General features: G+C 40.9%; 3 protein-coding genes across 4 annotated transcripts in view; 2 read left to right on the top strand and 1 right to left on the bottom strand.

Annotated features, from left to right (window-relative positions):
- pygl (phosphorylase, glycogen, liver) overlaps window positions 1-3780 on the top strand; it is an 11702-nt gene extending 7922 nt beyond the window's left edge. Inside the window, 6 exon segments of the mRNA XM_029460441.1 lie at window positions 954-1012; window positions 1093-1234; window positions 1664-1871; window positions 1942-2076; window positions 2462-2528; window positions 2861-3780. Coding sequence (XP_029316301.1) covers window positions 954-1012; window positions 1093-1234; window positions 1664-1871; window positions 1942-2076; window positions 2462-2528; window positions 2861-3049 — 800 coding nt within the window. The 3' untranslated portion in view covers window positions 3050-3780.
- On the bottom strand, window positions 3781-12509 carry LOC115027244 (monoacylglycerol lipase ABHD12-like). 2 transcript variants are annotated; one of them, XM_029460445.1, is made up of 13 exons: window positions 12492-12509; window positions 8180-8376; window positions 7069-7171; window positions 6782-6901; window positions 6618-6648; window positions 6248-6293; window positions 5970-6099; window positions 5853-5890; window positions 5646-5725; window positions 5188-5270; window positions 4786-4864; window positions 4575-4708; window positions 3781-4008 (listed from the first exon to the last, which is right to left on the bottom strand). In XM_029460445.1, exons 2-13 carry the CDS (start codon window positions 8280-8282, stop codon window positions 3978-3980), a joined length of 978 nt encoding a protein of 325 aa, XP_029316305.1. In that variant the 5' UTR covers window positions 8283-8376; window positions 12492-12509; the 3' UTR covers window positions 3781-3977. The 2 variants fall into 2 exon arrangements, with proteins under 2 accessions (XP_029316305.1, XP_029316306.1); XM_029460446.1 differs by lacking the exon at window positions 12492-12509 and having other exon boundaries at window positions 3781-3931; window positions 3986-4008; window positions 8180-8520.
- Window positions 12313-20703, top strand: part of nin (ninein (GSK3B interacting protein)) — a 25658-nt gene continuing 17267 nt past the window's right edge. The window contains exons 1-4 of the mRNA XM_029460440.1: window positions 12313-12634; window positions 17374-17586; window positions 18649-18739; window positions 19581-19738. Coding sequence (XP_029316300.1) covers window positions 17395-17586; window positions 18649-18739; window positions 19581-19738 — 441 coding nt within the window. The 5' untranslated portion in view covers window positions 12313-12634; window positions 17374-17394. The remainder of the gene's footprint in view (window positions 12635-17373; window positions 17587-18648; window positions 18740-19580; window positions 19739-20703) is intronic.

Below are 20703 nucleotides of genomic sequence, written 5' to 3'. Positions count from 1 at the left end.
TTGCATCTTATTATAACTTATTGTTACGAGTTTGCATCTTATTATAACTCTTATTGTTACGAGTTTGCATCTTATTATAACTTATTGTTACGAGTTTGCATCTTATTATAACTCTTATTGTTACGAGTTTGCATCTTATTATAACTCGTATTGTTACGAGTTTGCATCTTATTATAACTCGTATTGTTACGAGTTTGCATCTTATTATAACTCGTATTGTTACGAGTTTGCATCTTATTATAACTCGTATTGTTACGAGTTTGCATCTTATTATAACTCGTATTGTTACGAGTTTGCATCTTATTATAACTCTTATTGTTACGAGTTTGCATCTTATTATAACTCTTATTGTTACGAGTTTGCATCTTATTATAACTCTTATTGTTACGAGTTTGCATCTTATTATAACTCGTATTGTTACGAGTTTGCATCTTATTATAACTTATTGTTACGAGTTTGCATCTTATTATAACTCGTATTGTTACGAGTTTGCATCTTATTATAACTCGTATTGTTACGAGTTTGCATCTTATTATAACTTATTGTTACGAGTTTGCATCTTATTATAACTCTTATTGTTACGAGTTTGCATCTTATTATAACTCTTATTGTTACGAGTTTTGCATCTTATTATAACTCTTATTGTTACGAGTTTGCATCTTATTATAACTCGTATTGTTACGAGTTTGCATCTTATTATAACTTATTGTTACGAGTTTGCATCTTATTATAACTCGTATTGTTACGAGTTTGCATCTTATTATAACTCGTATTGTTACGAGTTTGCATCTTATTATAACTCGTATTGTTACGAGTTTGCATCTTATTATAACTTATTGTTACGAGTTTGCATCTTATTATAACTCGTATTGTTACGAGTTTGCATCTTATTATAACTCGTATTGTTACGAGTTTGTTTCTGTTTTCACTTCGCTTTGTGTTTTTGTTCCAAGGCATCAGGATGAACCCAACGGCTCCTTTTGTTCCTCGGACGGTGATCATCGGGGGGAAGGTATCTCTGCAGGAAGCGCTCATGTTGGACAGGTAGCTGTAAACTGTGATACTTTAACCTCTTCCCCCACCCCCCCCCAGGCTGCTCCCGGGTACCACATGGCGAAGATGATCATCCGGCTCATCACCGCCGTGGCTGAAGTGGTGAACAACGACCCTGTGGTGGGAAACAAGCTGAAGGTCATCTTCCTGGAGAACTACCGCGTGTCTCTGGCAGAGAAAGGTGACGTGAAGAACCAAACCTGCAAGATGTTGTTCTGTATCTGCTGAAGCATTATTATTATTATTATTATTATTATTATTATTATTATTATTATAACCAACGTGTGCAAAGTTCCCATTTATTCATTTAAAATCTGTTCATTAATATTTCCATTTAATTAAATACTTTTACATAACCCCCCCCCCCCAGATAATATTATTTTATTAAATTATATTTAATCTTTATTAAGTCCAGTGTTTAAAGTCACTACATGTGTGAAAGTCTCAAGTTGTCGACACTTTAGTTTCTTTAATAAATAAAAGTAATCTTATTTAGTTGATCAGTCTTTATATTTCCGTGCACCTCATCCCTGACGTGAGACGTGAGGAGAACCTGCAGGAACATCGAGCGTCTCCTGAGCTTCTGTGACGTCGACTCTTTGCTCCTCAGTGATTCCTGCCACCGACCTGTCGCAGCAGATCTCCACCGCCGGCACCGAAGCCTCAGGAACCGGAAACATGAAGTTCATGCTGAACGGCGCTCTGACCATCGGCACCATGGACGGAGCCAACGTGGAGATGGCCGAGGAGGCCGGGGAGGAGAACCTGTTCATCTTCGGCATGAGGGTGGAGGACGTGGCTGCGATGGACCAGAAGGGGTGCGGCGCTGTTGGAGCTCTTTGTGTTAAATAAAGAAGTTATGTTGCTTTAACTTGTGGCTTGTTTCAGATATGACGCCATGTCGTACTACAAGAAGATCCCAGAGCTGAAGCACGTGATGGACCAGATCACCAGCGGGTTCTTCAGCCCCAAGAACCCCGAGCTGTTCAAGGACGTCACGGACATGCTCTTCAAAAACGACCGGTGAGCACCGGGAGGAAGCCAATGTTGTTATTATAATAATTAACAATAATTATTATTATAATAACTCAGATAAAAGTCCGAGTTATTATAATATCTAGAGATATCTATATCTCTAGATATTAATGTGTTCATCTCAATGTTGCAGCTGGAGCTTATTTAACTTTATATACTGCAGGTATAAAACTATATTTTATATTAATAACATGAAGCTGCAAAGTAACTTGTGTAGAGCAGCGCGTGTAGAGCAGCGCGTGTAGAGCAGCGCGTGTAGAGCAGCGCGTGTAGAGCAGCGCGTGTAGAGCAGCTCTAAGTTGTATTTTCTGCAGTACTTTAGTAAATACTTAGTTTTCTTCTCATGATGGTCGAACTGTTTTCTTCTCTTCAGCTTCAAAGTGTTTGCAGACTTCGAGGATTACATGAGGAGCCAGGAGCAAGTCAGCAAACTGTATCAGGTGAGGTGTGAGCAGCTCCGTCAGGTGTGAGCAGCTCCGTCAGGTGTGAGCAGCTCCGTCACACGTTCATTCCATCCCTGCAGCTCAGAAATGAAGACTTTAAACATGAAGTTCTTGTCTTGGAGAAATGACCCTCAGTTATTGACGCAGTATAAACAGATCAGCTGTTTTCTGTCCTTTGTTTAAAGAATCTGGGACTGTAAAATAACGACTTGACTGACACGTCCCTCAGAGGTGCAGATGTTCAACACGATACTTTGTTTCCGTTTCTTTACATTTATTTGACCAAAAAACATGTGAAACCTTTTTAACATGTTTTATTCCTCTCAAAGAATCCGAAGGCGTGGACGAAGATGGTGATCAGGAACATCGCTGCCACAGGGAAGTTCTCCAGCGACAGGACCATCACGGAGTACGCCACCGAGGTGTGGGGCGTGGAGCCCACCGACCTGAAGATCCCGCCGCCCAACGAGCCGAGAGAAGCCATCAAAGAAACGGCCCGAGCTCTGAAGAAGATGTGAGGCTGCACACGTTCAGGTTCCGTCCTCGTGCTTCTAACCTTCAAGTCACATGACTTTCTCCAAGGACGGAGATCCAATCTGCACGTTTTCATTTTCTGAACACTTCTTATTGTCAATGCACGTGAAGCTACGGAAGCCCTGAGAGCCCAGTCTGGTGGTTTTCTACATCTGCTCTGAAGGTTTTATGACTGACCAGGTGTGACAAACACTTTGCAGGTGAATCTTTGATGTTGTGATACTCGTTCAGCCCCCAGAATGCACCACGCCCCCACGCTTTAGTTTCTGCATGTTCTGTAAACACGTTGTTCTTTTATTGTGTTGGCAGGTTACGTAACATTACTTAAACTCACCTGGAAGAAAACATGTAGTCTTATGTAGAGTCTGGGGCTGTGGTGCCCTCTGGTGGCCAACATGTGTATTACAGAAGAAATGAACCTGAAGGTAACAAACATGATCCTGTTTCCCCTGTTTCCCCTGTTTCAGTCTTAAACACAGAACAATTGAAAGGTAGAAAAGGAATCCCTTTCCTCTCAGGAGCGCTCGCATCACACGTCTGTCAGTCCGTTAGCATCAACACGTACAGTAAGAAGCGTCTGAGTATAAACAGGATGCTTATTTGCATTCCTGCGACTTCATGCTGAGACGCCTGAGCGCACGGCAGACAACATTTATCTGTATCTCTTTAAGGAAAGAAACTTTGTCCCTGTGTTGAAATAAACATGTCTGATATATCTGTAGATTCAGTGTTTTTATTTTAGACTCATTGAGAGATAAATAAATCTGGCGGGCCTCGTTCACGTCTCTGGAGGACGCAGACGCTCTACCGTCTCTGGAGGACGCAGACGCTCTACCGTCTCTGGAGGACGCAGACGCTCTACCGTCTCTGGAGGACGCAGACGCTCTACCGTCTCTGGAGGACGCAGACGCTCTACCGTCGCTGCAGCTTTTCTAGAAATTTCCTGCAACCAAAAGAAAATCTGACTTAATTTCCTGTTTCCTGAGGAGTTCAGTTTCTGGACAGGTTACAGGAAACACAGGAAACTAAAGAATATTCCACCAGACTGACCCGGCGTTCAGTTACTGTTGAATAAAACTTTATTGCTCTCCTGCCTCCTCGTGAACGAAGAACCAGAAAAGTCCTGATGAAGTAAACGGAGCCGAGTCTTCGTCAGTCTTCACACTGAAGCATTAAACTCTTCTTCAGCTGCTCGTAGAGCTTTAAACAAGTTCTCGTGAACATGTGTTTGGAATGGAGCTGTAACTAACCACTAACATGATCTTCTGGATGAATCATTAAGTCTTTAAATGTTTGTCACTTTAATCTGATTTCAAACAGAAGCAGCAAATCTTCATATTTAAGGAGCTGAAAACTTCAGGACTTCTTGATCATCAACAGTTTGAGATGTTTGTTGACTCGTCGTTGCAGCTCCAGTGTGACGCCGAGGAGGCAGGAGAGGGAATGAAGTGGCATCAGAGGCTCGTGGTGGAATATTCTTTAATTGTTGCCGTGTTGGACTGAACTTACCCGACCACATGGGACAGATTGGGATCTAAGTAGATGTTGTTGTGGGAGAATCCCAGATGTGCATCGTAGGAGATCATTTCCACCTGAACATCTGAGTTGTGTTGTTTCTTAGCCTGGAGGGAGATCTCGTACAGCTGCAGACACAAAGCACAGTCACAGGAAGCCGGAGCGTCCTCACGGAAATGATGTGAAAGCTTGTAGAAGCACGTACCTTCTGACCCATGTGATACGGTACGACGCTGTCATCCTCCGAATGCAGGATGAGCAGCGGGCTCGTCAGCGTCTCCAAACTGTTCACAGGATTATCAGCTGAATAAAATGTAGTATTTTACACTGGTCGGAACATATGGAGTCATAAAGAATACATGTGCAAATATAAAGAGGAATACATTATACATATAAATATGTAGCATTAATAATTCTATATTAAGATATATATTAAGACAGGCAAAACATTTAAATAAATGTGACAATTAATCATATATACATATTTACTATTTTATACATTTACATCCCCACAGTTTATATTATTATATATTGTATTAGTTTATTCCTCTTTATATTTGCACATGTATTATTTAGAACTGTCTCCACAGAATAGAGCAACACTCACTTTTTGTCGCTTGCAAACACGATGTTGTTGGTTTCCAGAATGTTCCAGAGCAAACTCTCGAACCCTGGAAGGAACATGTACATCTGGAAACACAAATATTTATCATTTCCTGTGAACTAATAATAAAAACATGTTTGCAGAACAGAAATGTCTTTGGGTTTAACATCCGGGAACTTTATGCAACAGGATTTAAAATCAGTGATGTAAGAATATTCTGACTTTAATTTAATATTGTTTTTATTTAGTGTTCAGTCCTCTGCACAGAAATACATATTATTTATTTTAATATAAAGTACTCTTTAAAAAGCAATGAACGTGTAATTATTAAAACTAGTGAAAGATCCTCAGGCTACATCCTGCCAGCAGGTTCATTATAGCGAGGAAGTGAGAAGCAAACGCTCGGGTTAAATGTGCCAGAGAAACACGACGAGGTTACAGGAAGTGTGAGCGAGGCTCACCCTGGTGATGGGATGGATCGCAACAACGTCTCCAACGGTTGTAAATGCAGCTTCCAGGATCACAGCGTCCACAGCAGAGCCTGCAGTGAAGCAACACGACACGTGTGTGTGTGTGTGTTCACTGTGTGTGTGTGTGTGTTCACTGTGTGTGTGTTCACTGTGTGAGTTCACTGTGTGTGTGTGTTCACTGTGGAGACTTGAACTCACCTTGCTCTTGTACCTTTAATGCCGTGTTGGTCGCCACACTGTGGAAACAGAAAGAGTGTTAGACACGTCTCACGTCTCCGTCAGCGTCCTGCACGGTGCACGTGACTGTAAACTGACCCGGAGCCGAGCGAGTGTCCCCACAGACACACGGCGGCTCCTCGGCTCTGCTGCTGCGCCCAGCGCAACAGGAAGAGGGCGTCGCTGGTCAGACCTGCTTCACTGGGCTCCCCAGAGGAGTCTCCGAAACCTCAGTGAGAGAAGCAAAGCTTCAGGAGGCGTCGAGACATCCAGACAAATCATATGTAATGTGTGAATGTGTTATAAATACTGTGTGACGTGTGTGAAGAGGCCGCGGGTCTCCAGGACCCCGAACACAACGATCAGCAGCCTCTTACCTCTGTAGTCCAACGATAGCACGTGATATCCTGCAGCACTTAAGATCTGAAACACAGGAATATTACTTTCATCTACATTTAAAACACGTTCCTGCAACAACTCAAATTTACAATTTTCTCTGAAAGTCAAAATGTAAATAAATTGTTTTGTGAAGATGCACGGTCTGTCGGGCTCAGATTATTATTAGAATAATAGAGATGATAATATGACATCAGCAGTGATTTAAATTATCATTTCTTTTTAAACAATGTATTTAAATGTGGGCCCCCCTTCTGGGCCCCCCTTCCTGCGGCCCTGCTTTCCACCAATCAGATGAAGCGTTGTGCAGTTTGTTCTTACACTAAAGAAAGTGTTTAAAACGACGCGTACCTTCACCAGCTCCACTCGGTGATTGATGGCCCTGCAGAAACAACACGAGAGCAATGAATACAAACAAACAGTGGATGAACCCGGGGGCCCGAGCAGTCGCCTGATCCCCACGAGACTCCATTAGGATCAATTCAAGAGTCCCCATCGTGCCGCTCTCACCCCACCTGGTCCCTAAGTTTCCATGGAGATAGATAATAACAGGCCGCCCGTCTCCCAGAGTTTCCCGGTACCACTCCGGGCCTCTCCCCGCGGCCTCCTCCCATTGGCTGGCAGGCAGCGTGTGCCTACGAGACACAAAGACAAACACTTGTGTTTTAGACGAGCGGCTGACGGGTTTTGTGCAGATAAGCGAGCAGGTCGTGGTCCCATTCACTCCGGAGGAGCCTGAACGTGCTCGTGGTGCTTTCAAGTGCACTTCAGGGGACAAAGCAGGGAGCCAGAGACGACCTACCAGACGCCCACCGAGACGCCCTTCTCCGTGCCGAGGTAGAAGTTGCACGTGTGGTTCAGCACGTCTTCAGGTCTGCCGAGGTCCACGAAGAATGGAAACCTCACTGCAAAGAGCGTGCAAGGTCAGTATGCGCTTTAATTAAAGTCTCATCACATCCCATCATATTGTTCGTCACAAGATCAGTCGAGTCACAGGGAGATGATCGCAGCTGTTTACTCTGTTGCTTTTAGAACATATTAAAGTGACAGAACAAGACATTTAAAATCACTTCTCACATTTTATACACCAAATAAATCTAAAGAAAGAAATGTTTGGAAGATTAATTGATAATGAAAATAAAAGTGAATTATCACAATGTGAGGTTTCATATCGTTAGTATTGTACCACATTGTAATATACTGTATGAGTCTTGTATATTACTTTTACATCTAAATGAAGTGTGATATTATACATTAACATACCTTTTAACCACAACACACTTATCCTCCTGAGACCCAGAAGAAAAGGGTTCTTTATATTTATATAATAATAATAATAATAATAATAATAATAATGTCATTTATTTATTTTTCATAACACTTCCCTTGTAATGGAAGGAGAATCATTATTTTCCACAAAAGTACATTACAAGGCACAATTTTGTAATAATAAAAGATATATTTTACATGTAAGTCTTTCATATTTGATGAATATTAGAAACAAATATAAAAACTAATGTTAACACCTGCTCTGTGAGGAAAATGTCTGAAAATGAGCAGGAAGCACATTTAAAATATGTTAATGTGTAAATTAAAATCTAGTTAAGATTCTAAATCTAAGACTTCCTGGTGAACAGAACTGTGAAAGCCCCGGATGTGCTGAAACGCCTTTAGACTGCGTGCCTGGTGTTTTTTTAAAAACCTTTATTTAACCAGTGTTTCCATTAACAGTCAGAATGTCTCTCAGGGAGTCCTCCGTGTCACGACCCCCCACAGAGGACACGAACATTCCTGATGAATACACGTTGTTTCTGTATGTATATTAAAATAAGAATATTACATCTCCTTCACAAAGCAACGCGCGTGCTTGCCGAAGCGTTAAACTGCTTCCTATGACAGCACGCATTACTCACACAAGTGACAGAAGATGGCATGGCCCAGGGTCCAGGGCAGCAGGTAGAGGAGGACGGGCACGGAGGCGTACACGGAGAGCACGAACAACGCGGCTCTCCTCATCCTGCTCAGGTGAAACACTTCCTGCACCAACTAAATGCGGGAGTTACGTTTTCCTGGTTTCGACCGAGAGCTGCGGGAGCTGCGGGAGAATCAGCTGAAACATGACATGTTGGGAAACGCAGAAAAATCAAAGGGTCAAAGTTCAACTGAATAATTTCTCTCCTCTGCAGCTATTGGCTCACGTTTGATCCAGTGGTTCAAACACTCCAAACAACAGCACGGAAAATACCCAGCTGACATCAGGGCACCACTGTGCACTGCAAGGCATTCTGGGTGTTGGAGTTTGTTGACGTAGTTCTGTATTTAAAAGATTACTTGAGTAAAAGCACAGAATAATTATTTAAAAAATGAAAGTACTCATAATCTAAAATGGATAATTACGTATTATATTATTGGATTACAATTATTGTTGAATGAAACGTTTTTATTAAAAAACTTATTTTGTCAATGTCAACAGATACAGAATAAACACTCTTAAAAAAAGAAGAAATGTATACATAAAGGAAAACAATAAGTATTATAATACATAAATACATTTAAAAACATAGTAATATTTGTTAAACTTCACCTATAATATGAAAGAAAAACACAATTATTGATGCATTGATATAACTAATATAGATCATTTCATATATTTCTAATCTAATCTATAACAATGCATATTTTATTCGTTGATCATGTTTTGTGTGTAGAATCTTCATGTGCACAGTTTCTGCATCGGAGTATAAAGAACAATAAATAGCGGGAAATCGAAATACTCAAGTAACCTTAAAGTGCAGTACTAAATGTGCTGAGTGTCATATTTTTATAAAATTGTTTTATAGTATTTTGTTTTTGTACAGCTTTCCTTTTAATTCACATATATTCTACACATTTTTAAAATATTTTAATGTAATTTTCTTTTATTCTATTTTTATATTTCTTGATTTTTGTACTAGCTTTTATTTTTATTAAATTTCCTCTTACTATATTTATGTTATGCACCAATACACCAAAGCAAATTCCTTGTACGTGAAAATCAACAATAAACCTTTTCAAATCACATACTTTTTCTTTTAACACAAATTGCAGCGGCCCTTACAAAGTACATACTGCTGCATGCTGTTTGCATGCAACTTGGACACTACTTCGTCCCAAGCGCTTCACTTTGACCATCTTGCTCTTATATCTGGTATTTTTGGCATACATACTATGTATTTGGACATACTAAATATTTTTCTGGCATACTTAATAGTATGGGAGTATGGGTGTTGGAATGCATGGCTGATTCTGATTCCACCACTGGATTCAGGGTTTTATTGTACAGCCCCTGCAGACCGACACGTTATATTCAGGTCATGAGAGTATATTTGCAAACAGTGATCCATTAAACTCGCGCTAAAAAGGGGAAGATGAAAAAGTTATCAGTTGTCATGAACCAAGAGATGAGACTCACGTACAGTTTTTCATTGTTTTGAGTAAATAGCCCAGTTTGGTTTCAGCAGAATACATTGTGTAGAGTGAACACACTGAGCGCTGCCATGAGAACACATATTTTCTTTCCTTCTGCAAGATACTGAAAAACATAGGAGGAGCTATCAGTGGTGGACAGTAACTAAGTACATTTACTCAAGCACTGTACTTAAGTACACATTTGAGGTATTTTCTATTTCTACCCCACTGGGAAATATTGTACTTTTTACGCTACAATCATCTGGCATCTTTTGTTACTTTTGCTGCAAAGAGACTGACAACGACTAAAAAAAGGGCCAAAACAATCACAAAGAAACGCTAAACGACTACAAAGAGACACAAAATGACTACAAAGAGACACAAAACGACTACAAAAAGACACAAAACAATTACAAAGAGACACAAAACGTCTACAAAGAGACACAAAACAACTACAAAGAGACACAAAACAATTACAAAGAGACACAAAACAACTACAAAGAGACACAAAACAATTACAAAGAGACACAAAACAACAAAGACACACAAAACAACTACAAAGAGACACAAAAACAATTACAAAGAGACACAAAACAACAAAGACACACAAAACAACTACAAAGAGACACAAAACGACTACAAAGAGACACAAAACGACTACAAAGAGACACAAAACGACTACAAAGAGACACAAAACAGCTACAAAGAGACACAAAACAACTACAAAGAGACACAAAACAACTAAAAAGAGACACAAAATGACTACAAAGAGACACAAAACAACTACAAAGAGACACAAAACAACTACAAAGAGACACAAAACAATTACAAAGAGACACAAAACGTCTACAAAGAGACACAAAATGACTACAAAGAGAGACAAAACAATTACAAAGAGACACAAACAACTGCAAAGAGACACAAAACGAATACAAAGAGACACACAATGACTATAAAGACACAAAACAACCACAAAGAGACACAAAACAACTACAAAGAGACACAAAATGACTACAAAGAGACACAAAACGACTACAAAAAGACACAAAACAATTACAAAGAGACACACAATGACTATAAAGACACAAAACAACTACAAAGAGACACAAAACAGCTACAAAGAGACACAAATGACTACAAAGAGACACAAAACGACTACAAAGAGACACAAAACAACTACAAAGAGACACAAAGAGACACAAAACAACTACAAAGAGACACAAAACAACTACAAAGAGACACAAAACGACTACAAAGAGACACAAAACAGCTATAAAGAGACACAAAATGACTACAAAGAGACACAAAACAATTACAAAGAGACACAAAATGACTACAAAGAGACACAAAACAGCTACAAAGAGACACAAAACGACTACAAAGAGACACAAAACAACTACAAAGAGACACAAAATGACTACAAAGAGACGCAAAATGACTACAAAGAGACACAAAACGACTACAAAAAGACACAAAACGACTACAAAAAGACACAAAACAATTACAAAGAGACACACAATGACTATAAAGACACAAAACAATTACAAAGAGACACAAAACAGCTACAAAGAGACACAAAATGACTACAAAGAGACACAAAACGACTACAAAGAGACACAAAACAACTACAAAGAGACACAAAACGACTACAAAGAGACACAAAACAACTACAAAGAGACACAAAATGACTACAAAGAGACACAAAACGACTACAAAAAGACACAAAACGACTATAAAGACACAAAACAATTACAAAGAGACACAAAACAGCTACAAAGAGACACAAAATGACTACAAAGAGACACAAAATGACTACAAAGAGACACAAAACGACTACAAAGAGACACAAAACAACTACAAAGAGACACAAAACAACTACAAAGAGACACAAAACGACTACAAAGAGACACAAAACAGCTACAAAGAGACACAAAACGACTACAAAGAGACACAAAACAGCTACAAAGAGACACAAAATGACTACAAAGAGACACAAAACAATTACAAAGAGACACAAAACAGCTACAAAGAGACACAAAACAACTACAAAGAGACACAAAACGACTACAAAGAGACACAAAACAGCTACAAAGAGACACAAAATGACTACAAAGAGACACAAAACAATTACAAAGAGACACAAAACAATTACAAAGAGACACAAAACGGCTACAAAGGGACACAAAACGACTACAAAGAGACACAAAACGACTACAAAGGGACACAAAACGACTACAAAGAGACACAAAACAATTACAAAGAGACACAAAACGACTACAAAGGGACACAAAACAATTACAAAGAGACACAAAACAATTACAAAGAGACACAAAACGACTACAAAGAGACACAAAACGACTACAAAGAGACACAAAACAATTACAAAGAGACACAAAACGACTACAAAGAGACAGAAAACAACCACAAAGACACACAAAACGACTACAAAGAGACAGAAAACAATTACATCTATACTGTATATTATATTATTGTACTATACTCAGTTTGGTCCACAGGGGGCCAGGCTGTGTCCACTCAGGCTCCGGTCACCGCCCCGGGCTCCGGTCACCGCCCCGGGCTCCGGTCACCGCCCCGGGCTCCGGTCACCGCCCCGGGCTCCGGTCACCGCCCCTTCCTCCACCGGCCGCTTTTCAAAATCCGCTCCCAGCCGGAGGAGGATGAGACACCGCCGAGCACACAAAGCGCCCACACATCCTCTGCGAGGACTTCTGGGGATAAAACACCCCGACTGCACCCCCCAGCTGACGGCTCTCTTACCGCATCTTCCTGGAGGATTATCCCGGCGAGGGGACCGCGACGTCCGGGGAGAAGAAGTGTGTTTTCTTACAGTTTAAAGTTCGCGTTATTCACTAACATCAGTTGGACAAGGAGCCAACTGTCGCCCAGCTTCCGAGACTTTGGTGAGTGTTTAAAAACACGGATGAGACATTAGCAGCGTTAGCATAGCATCACTTTCTGCGGGTCCCTCGCGCAGCTAGCTAACTTCTGCACTTCATACTCGCGTGAAGTCAAACTGCATCCGGGCATTAACCACTGCCCGCGTGTCCTCTGCTAACAACTGCTCATATTTCACTTAACTTTGTGTTTCTTGTGATGTTTGACTGCGTTTAACGGCTTCTAAAGCCTCAGTTTAATAAATGACTTCATGATTCATGCTGGGACAGTTCGGAGAGGATGTAACTCTCTGTGTGGTGCACACTTCTGTATGTTTCACCCGAGTCTTCAGGTGGGAATATGGAAGTGTTGGATGTGATTTGCAGTTTGATGCTATTATATTATATTATATTATATTATATTATATTATACTATACTACATGCTATTATATTTTATTATATTATATTATACTACATGCTATTATATTTATTATATTATATTATATTATATTATATTATACTACATGCTATTATATTTTATTATATTATATTATATTATATTATACTATACTACATGCTATTATATTTTATTATATTATATTATATTATATTATACTATACTACATGCTATTATATTTTATTATATTATATTATACTACATGCTATTATATTTTATTATATTATATTATATTATATTATATTATACTATACTACATGCTATTATATTTTATTATATTATATTATACTACATGCTATTATATTATATTATATTATATTATATTATATTTTATTATATTATATTATACTATACTACATGCTATTATATTTTATTATATTATATTATACTACATGCTATTATATTATATTATATTTTATTATATTATACTATACTACATGCTATTATATTTTATTATATTATATTATACTACATGCTATTATATTATATTATATTTTATTATATTATATTTACTATTATTATTTTATTATATATTATATTATACTACATGCTATTATATTTTATTATATTATATTATACTACATGCTATTATACTTATTATATGATATTATATTATATTATATTATACTATACTACATGCTATTATATTTATATTATATTATATTATACTACATGCTATTATATATATTATATTATATTATATTATATTATACTACATGCTATTATATTATATTATATTATACTACATGCTATTATATTATATTATATTATATTATATTATATTATATTATATTATATTATACTACATGCTATTATATTATATTATATTATATTATACTACATGCTATTATATTTTATTAGTTTCTTTGTGCAATGCACTTTGCAAAGAAGTTACTACAGGAGTTTCTTTGTTGTGCAAAGAGAAGCAAGAGATGCTAGAAGTTAAATATGATTTAAAGTGTTGCACGAGGATCACAGATGGGTTTCAGAGCTGTAGGTGTTTAACTCCTGCAGGTGCACACATTCAATAACATATGTGCAAAACATATTCTACATGAATGAAGATGATACTTCTTCTGAATGTAGGTCTGCAACGAAGGATGATTTAACATTTAGCTCCGTTCTTCTCTTGAGTAGTTGTTTGGTCTATGAAATGTCAGAAACATCCTCGAATATCACACCCTAAATATTCAGTTTATTGAGATGGAGAAGCAAAGAAACAGAAAAGATTCACTTTGAAGAAGCTGGAATCAGAATTGTGACTTTAATTTTCTCAGATAACTTATTATTCAAATGGTTTGCGATTAGTTTAATAGTTATAAAATATTATTACAAGACGTCAATCACTCGGCTGATGGTGAAAGAAAGTTTGAACCATATTGACATGTTGGAGACGTTAGCGGGTCGTGGATGCTGCAGGATTAACCTTCAACCTTCACACGTGAGCACAAGGAGACAGGACAATCGGCTCAGAGGAACACACACATAACCCGAGCACAGTGTGGCGTGAAACCTACTTAGTCAATATTTGGAATAAAAAAACATTTCTGACTGTCGCTTTACACAAGCTGCCTAGAGCCACGAGGTTCTCACATTTCAGAAGCCTCTCAAATGTGCAGATGCAGAATACTGATTTGGTTTTCGTCCCTATTGTCTGTGGTGAATGGACACCCCGAGTGTGAGGGGGACACCCCGAGTGTGAGGGGGACACCTGGCCGAGCTGAGAGCAGCTGGAGCAGCCGGGGTCAGGACTCTTTGTGTAGACGTGTTGCAGTCCTTAGAGGACGATCCTGAAAGTGTTGAAGCCACTGAATGATTAATCAGAAAATAAAACCCTGGTCTTTAGAATGAGTCTTTAAACTGCTCAGATGTGGAACGTACGAGTAGAATATTTAAAGTAGATTTCACTTTTCAATGTTTTGTTACAATAAACATTTGAACAAAGTGTTTAAAAGTCTTAAATCGAACTTTCCTTACGCTGCAGGAGGACTTTATTATGTAAAACTTATGATTGTTCAGATCTTTATTGTCCCACAAGAGGAAATTATCTTTGCAGCAAGAGATCTGAAGATGCAGAATAATATAAAGAATAAAGAATAAAAAGTGTAGCTCAAAGTATCTGCAGGTTATGTTTCAGATATATTGTTTTAAATGTCCAAAGATATTCACTTTAATGTCTTGTATTAAATATCTAATCTTCAGAAGTGATGATGGAAGCAGGTGAATGTTTGGCTCAGCGCTTCCTTATCTTCAGCTGGCCGACCTGATGCTTGCATGATGTCATTGCTTCATTAATTCAGATCTGTTTGATGACGACGTCTTTAAAATGAAAGATTAAGTCGCTAACGATACCTGAGAACGTGAGTTGGACTGGTGCCGCAAAGAAGCTCAATCGCTGTGAAATGTTCCTTTATTGTGTCTCAACTCCAGCGATGATGCGTCTGCATAGGAAGTGAAACGTTGTTCATGTCACTTCTGCTTCACCTTCCTGTTACTTCCTGTTACTTCCTGTTTGCTTTATATTCTATTTATATCTATTGATCCTGAAAGTATTGGTTTTATTTGTAAAGCACAAAGTGAGTTAAAGAACCGTCTAGAATCAGCTTCCATCATCCAGAAGGTTGAATTCTTATGTCGACTCTTTCATTTGATATAAAACAGAAAAGCAGCAAATCTCCAGATGTTGAGGCTGAAAACATTTAACAACAAAAAGATGGTTAACACGCAGACGGCCTGTCATCACCTGTGACGGTCACCGCTCTGTGACGGTCACTGCTCTGTGACGGTCACCGCTCTGTGACGGTCACCGCTCTGTGACGGTCACCGCTCGTCACAGCTCTGTGACGGTCACAGCTCTGTGATGGTCACCGCTCTGTGACGGTCACAGCTCTGTGACGGTCACTGCTCTGTGACGGTCACAGCTCTGTGACGGTCACTGCTCTGTGACGGTCACCGCTCGTCACAGCTCTGTGACGGTCACAGCTCTGTGACGGTCACCGCTCTGTGACGGTCACCGCTCGTCACAGCTCTGTGACGGTCACAGCTCTGTGACGGTCACTGCTCTGTGACGGTCACCGCTCGTCACAGCTCTGTGACGGTCACAGCTCTGTGACGGTCACCGCTCTGTGACGGTCACCGCTCGTCACAGCTCTGTGACGGTCACCGCTCTGTGACGGTCACAGCTCTGTGACGGTCACAGCTCTGTGATGGTCACCGCTCTGTGACGGTCACCGCTCGTCACAGCTCTGTGACGGTCACCGCTCTGTGACGGTCACCGCTCTGTGACGGTCACCGCTCGTCACAGCTCTGTGACGGTCACCGCTCTGTGACGGTCACCGCTCTGTGGCGGTCACCGCTCTGTGACGGTCACCGCTCTGTGACGGTCACCGCTCTGTGATGGTCACCGCTCGTCACAGCTCTGTGATGGTCACAGCTCTGTGATGGTCACCGCTCTGTGACGGTCACCGCTCTGTGATGGTCACCGCTCGTCACAGCTCTGTGATGGTCACCGCTCGTCACAGCTCTGTGATGGTCACAGCTCTGACGGTCACAGCTCTGTGATGGTCACCGCTCGTCACAGCTCTGTGATGGTCACCGCTCTGTGACGGTCACCGCTCGTCACCGCTCTGTGACGGTCACAGCTCTGTGACGGTCACCGCTCTGTGACGGTCACCGCTCTGTGATGGAGAGACTGCAGGTGCACTCCTCCGTCAGACTCGCCGTGTGGTCAGGTTCCCTGATCGTCTCAGTGCTTTAACTGGATTATCTAAAGCTCAGTGACGCTGTGTCGCTCAGAGAGCAGGTAGGAAGGCTCGCTGCGAGATCCATGGGTCCACGCCGTTAGTGAGTATCTTTCAACGCCGATCGGATAGATCATATAATAGGAGGGGGGGGGGGGGGGGGGGTGATGATGATGATGACTGAGAAATAAAAAGGCAGCGAGCCGACAAACGAGAACAACTATATAGTAAAGAGGTTGATCATGAATAAATGTTCCTTTTTGTCGTGTGTTCACATTATTGATGGAACCTATATATCTCTATCTCTCTATCTCTCTATATATATATATATATCTCTATCTCTATCTCTCTCTATATATATATATATATATATATATATATATATATATATATATATATATATATATATATATATATATATATATATATATATATATATATATATATTATAGATAGATAGATAGATAGATAGATAGATATACTACACCGTGTTTGGACTCTGTAACAGGGACTGAAGCTTCACGCTGCTGCTGTCAGAACGTGATATTAAACAGGACTTGTGTTTCAGGGCAGGGTGCTGTCCTGTGGGATGGATGACACCCAAGAGCAGGATCAGTACGAGGAGCGCCTGAAAGAAGTTTTTAACAGTTTTGATGCCAGCGGCTCCGGCTCTCTGAGCCCGGAGGAACTCTCCAACCTCTGCCAGTCCCTGCACCTGGACGATGCCACGCCAGCTCTTCTGCACACACTGCTGCAGAGCGAGGACCGCCTCACTGCAAGGGTCAGTTTACTCCTTTTGTCCTACAGGTAGATCTGCATCGCTCAAGTCTTTTCTGTTTAATGTCTTAAGTCCAGCTGACGTCTTTAAATGTCTCGTTCTGTCACTTTAATATCAGAAAACAGAAAAGCAGCAAATCTCCAGATTTGAGGCTGAAAACATTTATTTTGACTTTTTCTGCATGAAAAATGTAATCTATTAAATATTTGCAGATCGTTTCCCCGTTGCAGCGCCACCTGCAGGTGTGCAGCGCCACCTGCAGGTGTGCAGCGCCACCTGCAGGTGTGCAGGTGTGCAGCTCCACCTTCAGGTGTGCAGGTGTGCAGCTCCACCTTCAGGTGTGCAGGTGTGCAGCTCCACCTTCAGGTGTGCAGGTGTGCAGCTCCACCTTCAGGTGTGCAGCCGTTTGCTCAGAAAAGTTGTATTTGCAGTATTAACGTTGTTCGTTGACCTCTTGTGCAAAGCGTCCTGCTGGCGCCCGTGTAGTCGAGGCCCTGCAGCTCTCAGGTCTTTGTGTCTCGGAGCTTTTTGGTGCTTTGTTCGCCGTCTTGTTGAGGAGAAAATGTTCCCCCATCAGCCGGGTCCCAGGTGTCTGTCGTCAGGACAACGCAGCCGGCACCATTCAGATGCTTTTCTTTGTCGCTCCATGAGGAACTGTATGAAATGCATTCTGAGCATCTCCTGTTTGATCTTAGCCTAAAGTAGGAGACGAGGATGAAGATGTGTTTGAATGGAAGCGTGTGGACAGACGGACGGCCATTGTCGTGTGTGTGTGTTGGGGTGGGGGTGGGGGAATGTGAGCTGATCGCCTTCCCCTGACATCCAACAATAAAGTCAAAACAGAAAAAACATGTGCAGCTTCCACGCACAAAGAGAATCAACATATTCAGCCTGAGCAGCTGTTGATTGTTGAAGTGTGACCTCGCTGCTCCTCCACCCAGACCCCCTCCTCCACCCTGCAGACTCGGTTACGTCCCAGGCTCAGGAATGTCTTGAGCTTTGTTATTTGCTTCACATATTCTGCATTGCTGCCGTTTCCTCAGTTTCTTTCTGCTCTTGTTTCAGGTTGACTTTGATCAGTTCAAGAACGCACTGATTCTGGTTTTGTCGTCAACCTTTGAGCCACAAGAAGAAGAAGAGTCCGTATCGAAACCAGGTGAAGTCTAGATTCTCACGTGTCTTTTAAAGAAATCTCTCACACACTCTTTTAATGCACGTCGGCCCGAGCCTTTAATACTGAGCGCTGACTGTTTGTATGGAATGCATCAGTCTCATGTAGCATCATGGACTAAACCCTGTGTTGCATCACGCCGACAAATAAATCCATTTGACGTTCTGTTGGTCGGAGAGAGAAGAAGCGCTCCACCCAGCTTTATACTTTACAAAGACAAACAGCTCATCTCCCAGAGCAGACCTGCCGGGCGGAGGCTGAACTTAGCTGCTGAAGTTGACTGAAAGCCGAGGAAGTCACATGACCACATGCTGACTCAGCGTCACATTTACACACAGTCAAAAGCCAATTAGCCGACAGTTGAAGTATTTGCGGCGTCATGACCGAAGCGCTGGCTTTCTATAACGCTAAAGATGGTTTTATACTAAGCTGTGTTGGAGACGCTTTGTTTATATAATATATTATTAGTCTAAATAAACTCTCAAAGTGTCAATACATTAAATATTGTTGCACATATTCTCAGGACACGCTCTAAATGTTTCTCTCGCTCAAACAGATGAAACACGTTGATTCTGTAGCTGCTGCAGGCTGGAGCATCTTCTCTGTTTATTAATCATGAGCTTTATTTATTTATTTATTTATTTATTTATTTATTTATTTAGCACCTTTCATACAACAAAGTGAAGAAAGAGGATAAACATGGAAATCTATCAGGATGCAACAAAACAAGGCGACGGCTCGATTTAATGTAATCCTCTGTGGTGCAGCTTTACCACCACATCCTGACTCCGTGTGATCGTGTGATTGTGTGATCGTGTCTCCTTAGACTCTCCTGAGATCCAGCCAAAGTTTGTGAAGGGCAGTAAACGTTACGGCCGCCGCTCCACGCCGGAGTTCAGAGAGCCCGCCTCAGACTTCTCTGAAGCGACGAATGAGAACCCGGTGGAGGAGAACTATGACTCGGCTGTTCCCAGGAAGCGTGAGGTAACCGGCTGAAAGATGTTCTCTGAATATTTACCTCCAGACGCCGTCGTTATCGCCTCCTGTCCTCGCCGTCAGGGAGGCGTTATTCTTAGCTAATCAGCTTAGTGGCATGCAGGGCACAGCCTGCAACACAGGATTCACAAGGCTTGTTCACTGTGAGCATCACTTGTGTTTGATAAGCCCCCGCTAATCAAGATGTAAACACACACACACACACACACACACACACACACACACACACTGTTCAGTTTGTCCTGATGGTTTGTGTGTGAGCTGACCTTTGCCCTGCGTGCACATGCAGGCTGTGATGTGGTGATCAACAGCAGAGTGATTCAGGAATTAACATCATGAGAGTTCAGCAGATAACGTGTTGTGTTTAAGGTCGTCAGTATATTTGCCCGCTGTCGTCCGACAGTAGGAGCCTCTGTAGAGGATGCGACATGTAGTTCACACACAGCTGAACTCTTCATGCCTCCTCTGGTTGATCTTCTAGATCCTTCTCTTGGATTATCCTCACAGGGAGAGTTGTGTGACTGACCCGGTCTCGGCTCACTGCGTGCACAGCGTGCAACAGACGCAGAGACATTAACAGCAAGAGGTCCCTTTATGTGCTGAACATCAGGTTGTAGGTAAAGGTTAACCGTAGGTAAAGGTTAACCGTAGGTAAAGGTTAACCGTTAACCGTAGGTAAAGGTTAACCGTAGGTAAAGGTTAAACGTAGGTAAAGGTTAACCGTAGGTAAAGGTTAAACGTTAAACGTAGGTAAAGGTTAACCGTAGGTAAAGGTTAACCGTAGGTAAAGGTTAAACGTAGGTAAAGGTTAAATGTAGGTAAACGTTAAACGTAGGTAAAGGTTAGCCGTAGGTAAAGGTTAACCGTTAAACGTAGGTAAAGGTTAAACGTAGGTAAAGGTTAAACGTAGGTAAAGGTTAAATGTAGGTAAACGTTAAACGTAGGTAAAGGTT

Source organism: Cottoperca gobio, chromosome 22, assembly GCF_900634415.1.
Source record: "Cottoperca gobio chromosome 22, fCotGob3.1, whole genome shotgun sequence".
Classification (NCBI taxonomy): domain Eukaryota; kingdom Metazoa; phylum Chordata; class Actinopteri; order Perciformes; family Bovichtidae; genus Cottoperca; species Cottoperca gobio.
Note: the sequence above shows the minus strand (reverse complement) of the source record. Positions and strands in the feature narration are given on the sequence as shown.

Bases quoted from the DNA above. Each gene is read 5' to 3' on its own strand.
- LOC115027244 (XM_029460445.1), bottom strand. From the start codon at position 8,282: ATGAGGAGAGCCGCGTTGTTCGTGCTCTCCGTGTACGCCTCCGTGCCC. The intron at 7,172-8,179 runs GTGAGTAATGCG...CGCTCTTTGCAG, and splicing joins TGCCATCTTCTGTCACTTGT to TGAGGTTTCCATTCTTCGTG. The intron at 6,649-6,781 runs GTGGGGTGAGAG...TTGTTTCTGCAG, and splicing joins CATGGAAACTTAGGGACCAG to GGCCATCAATCACCGAGTGG.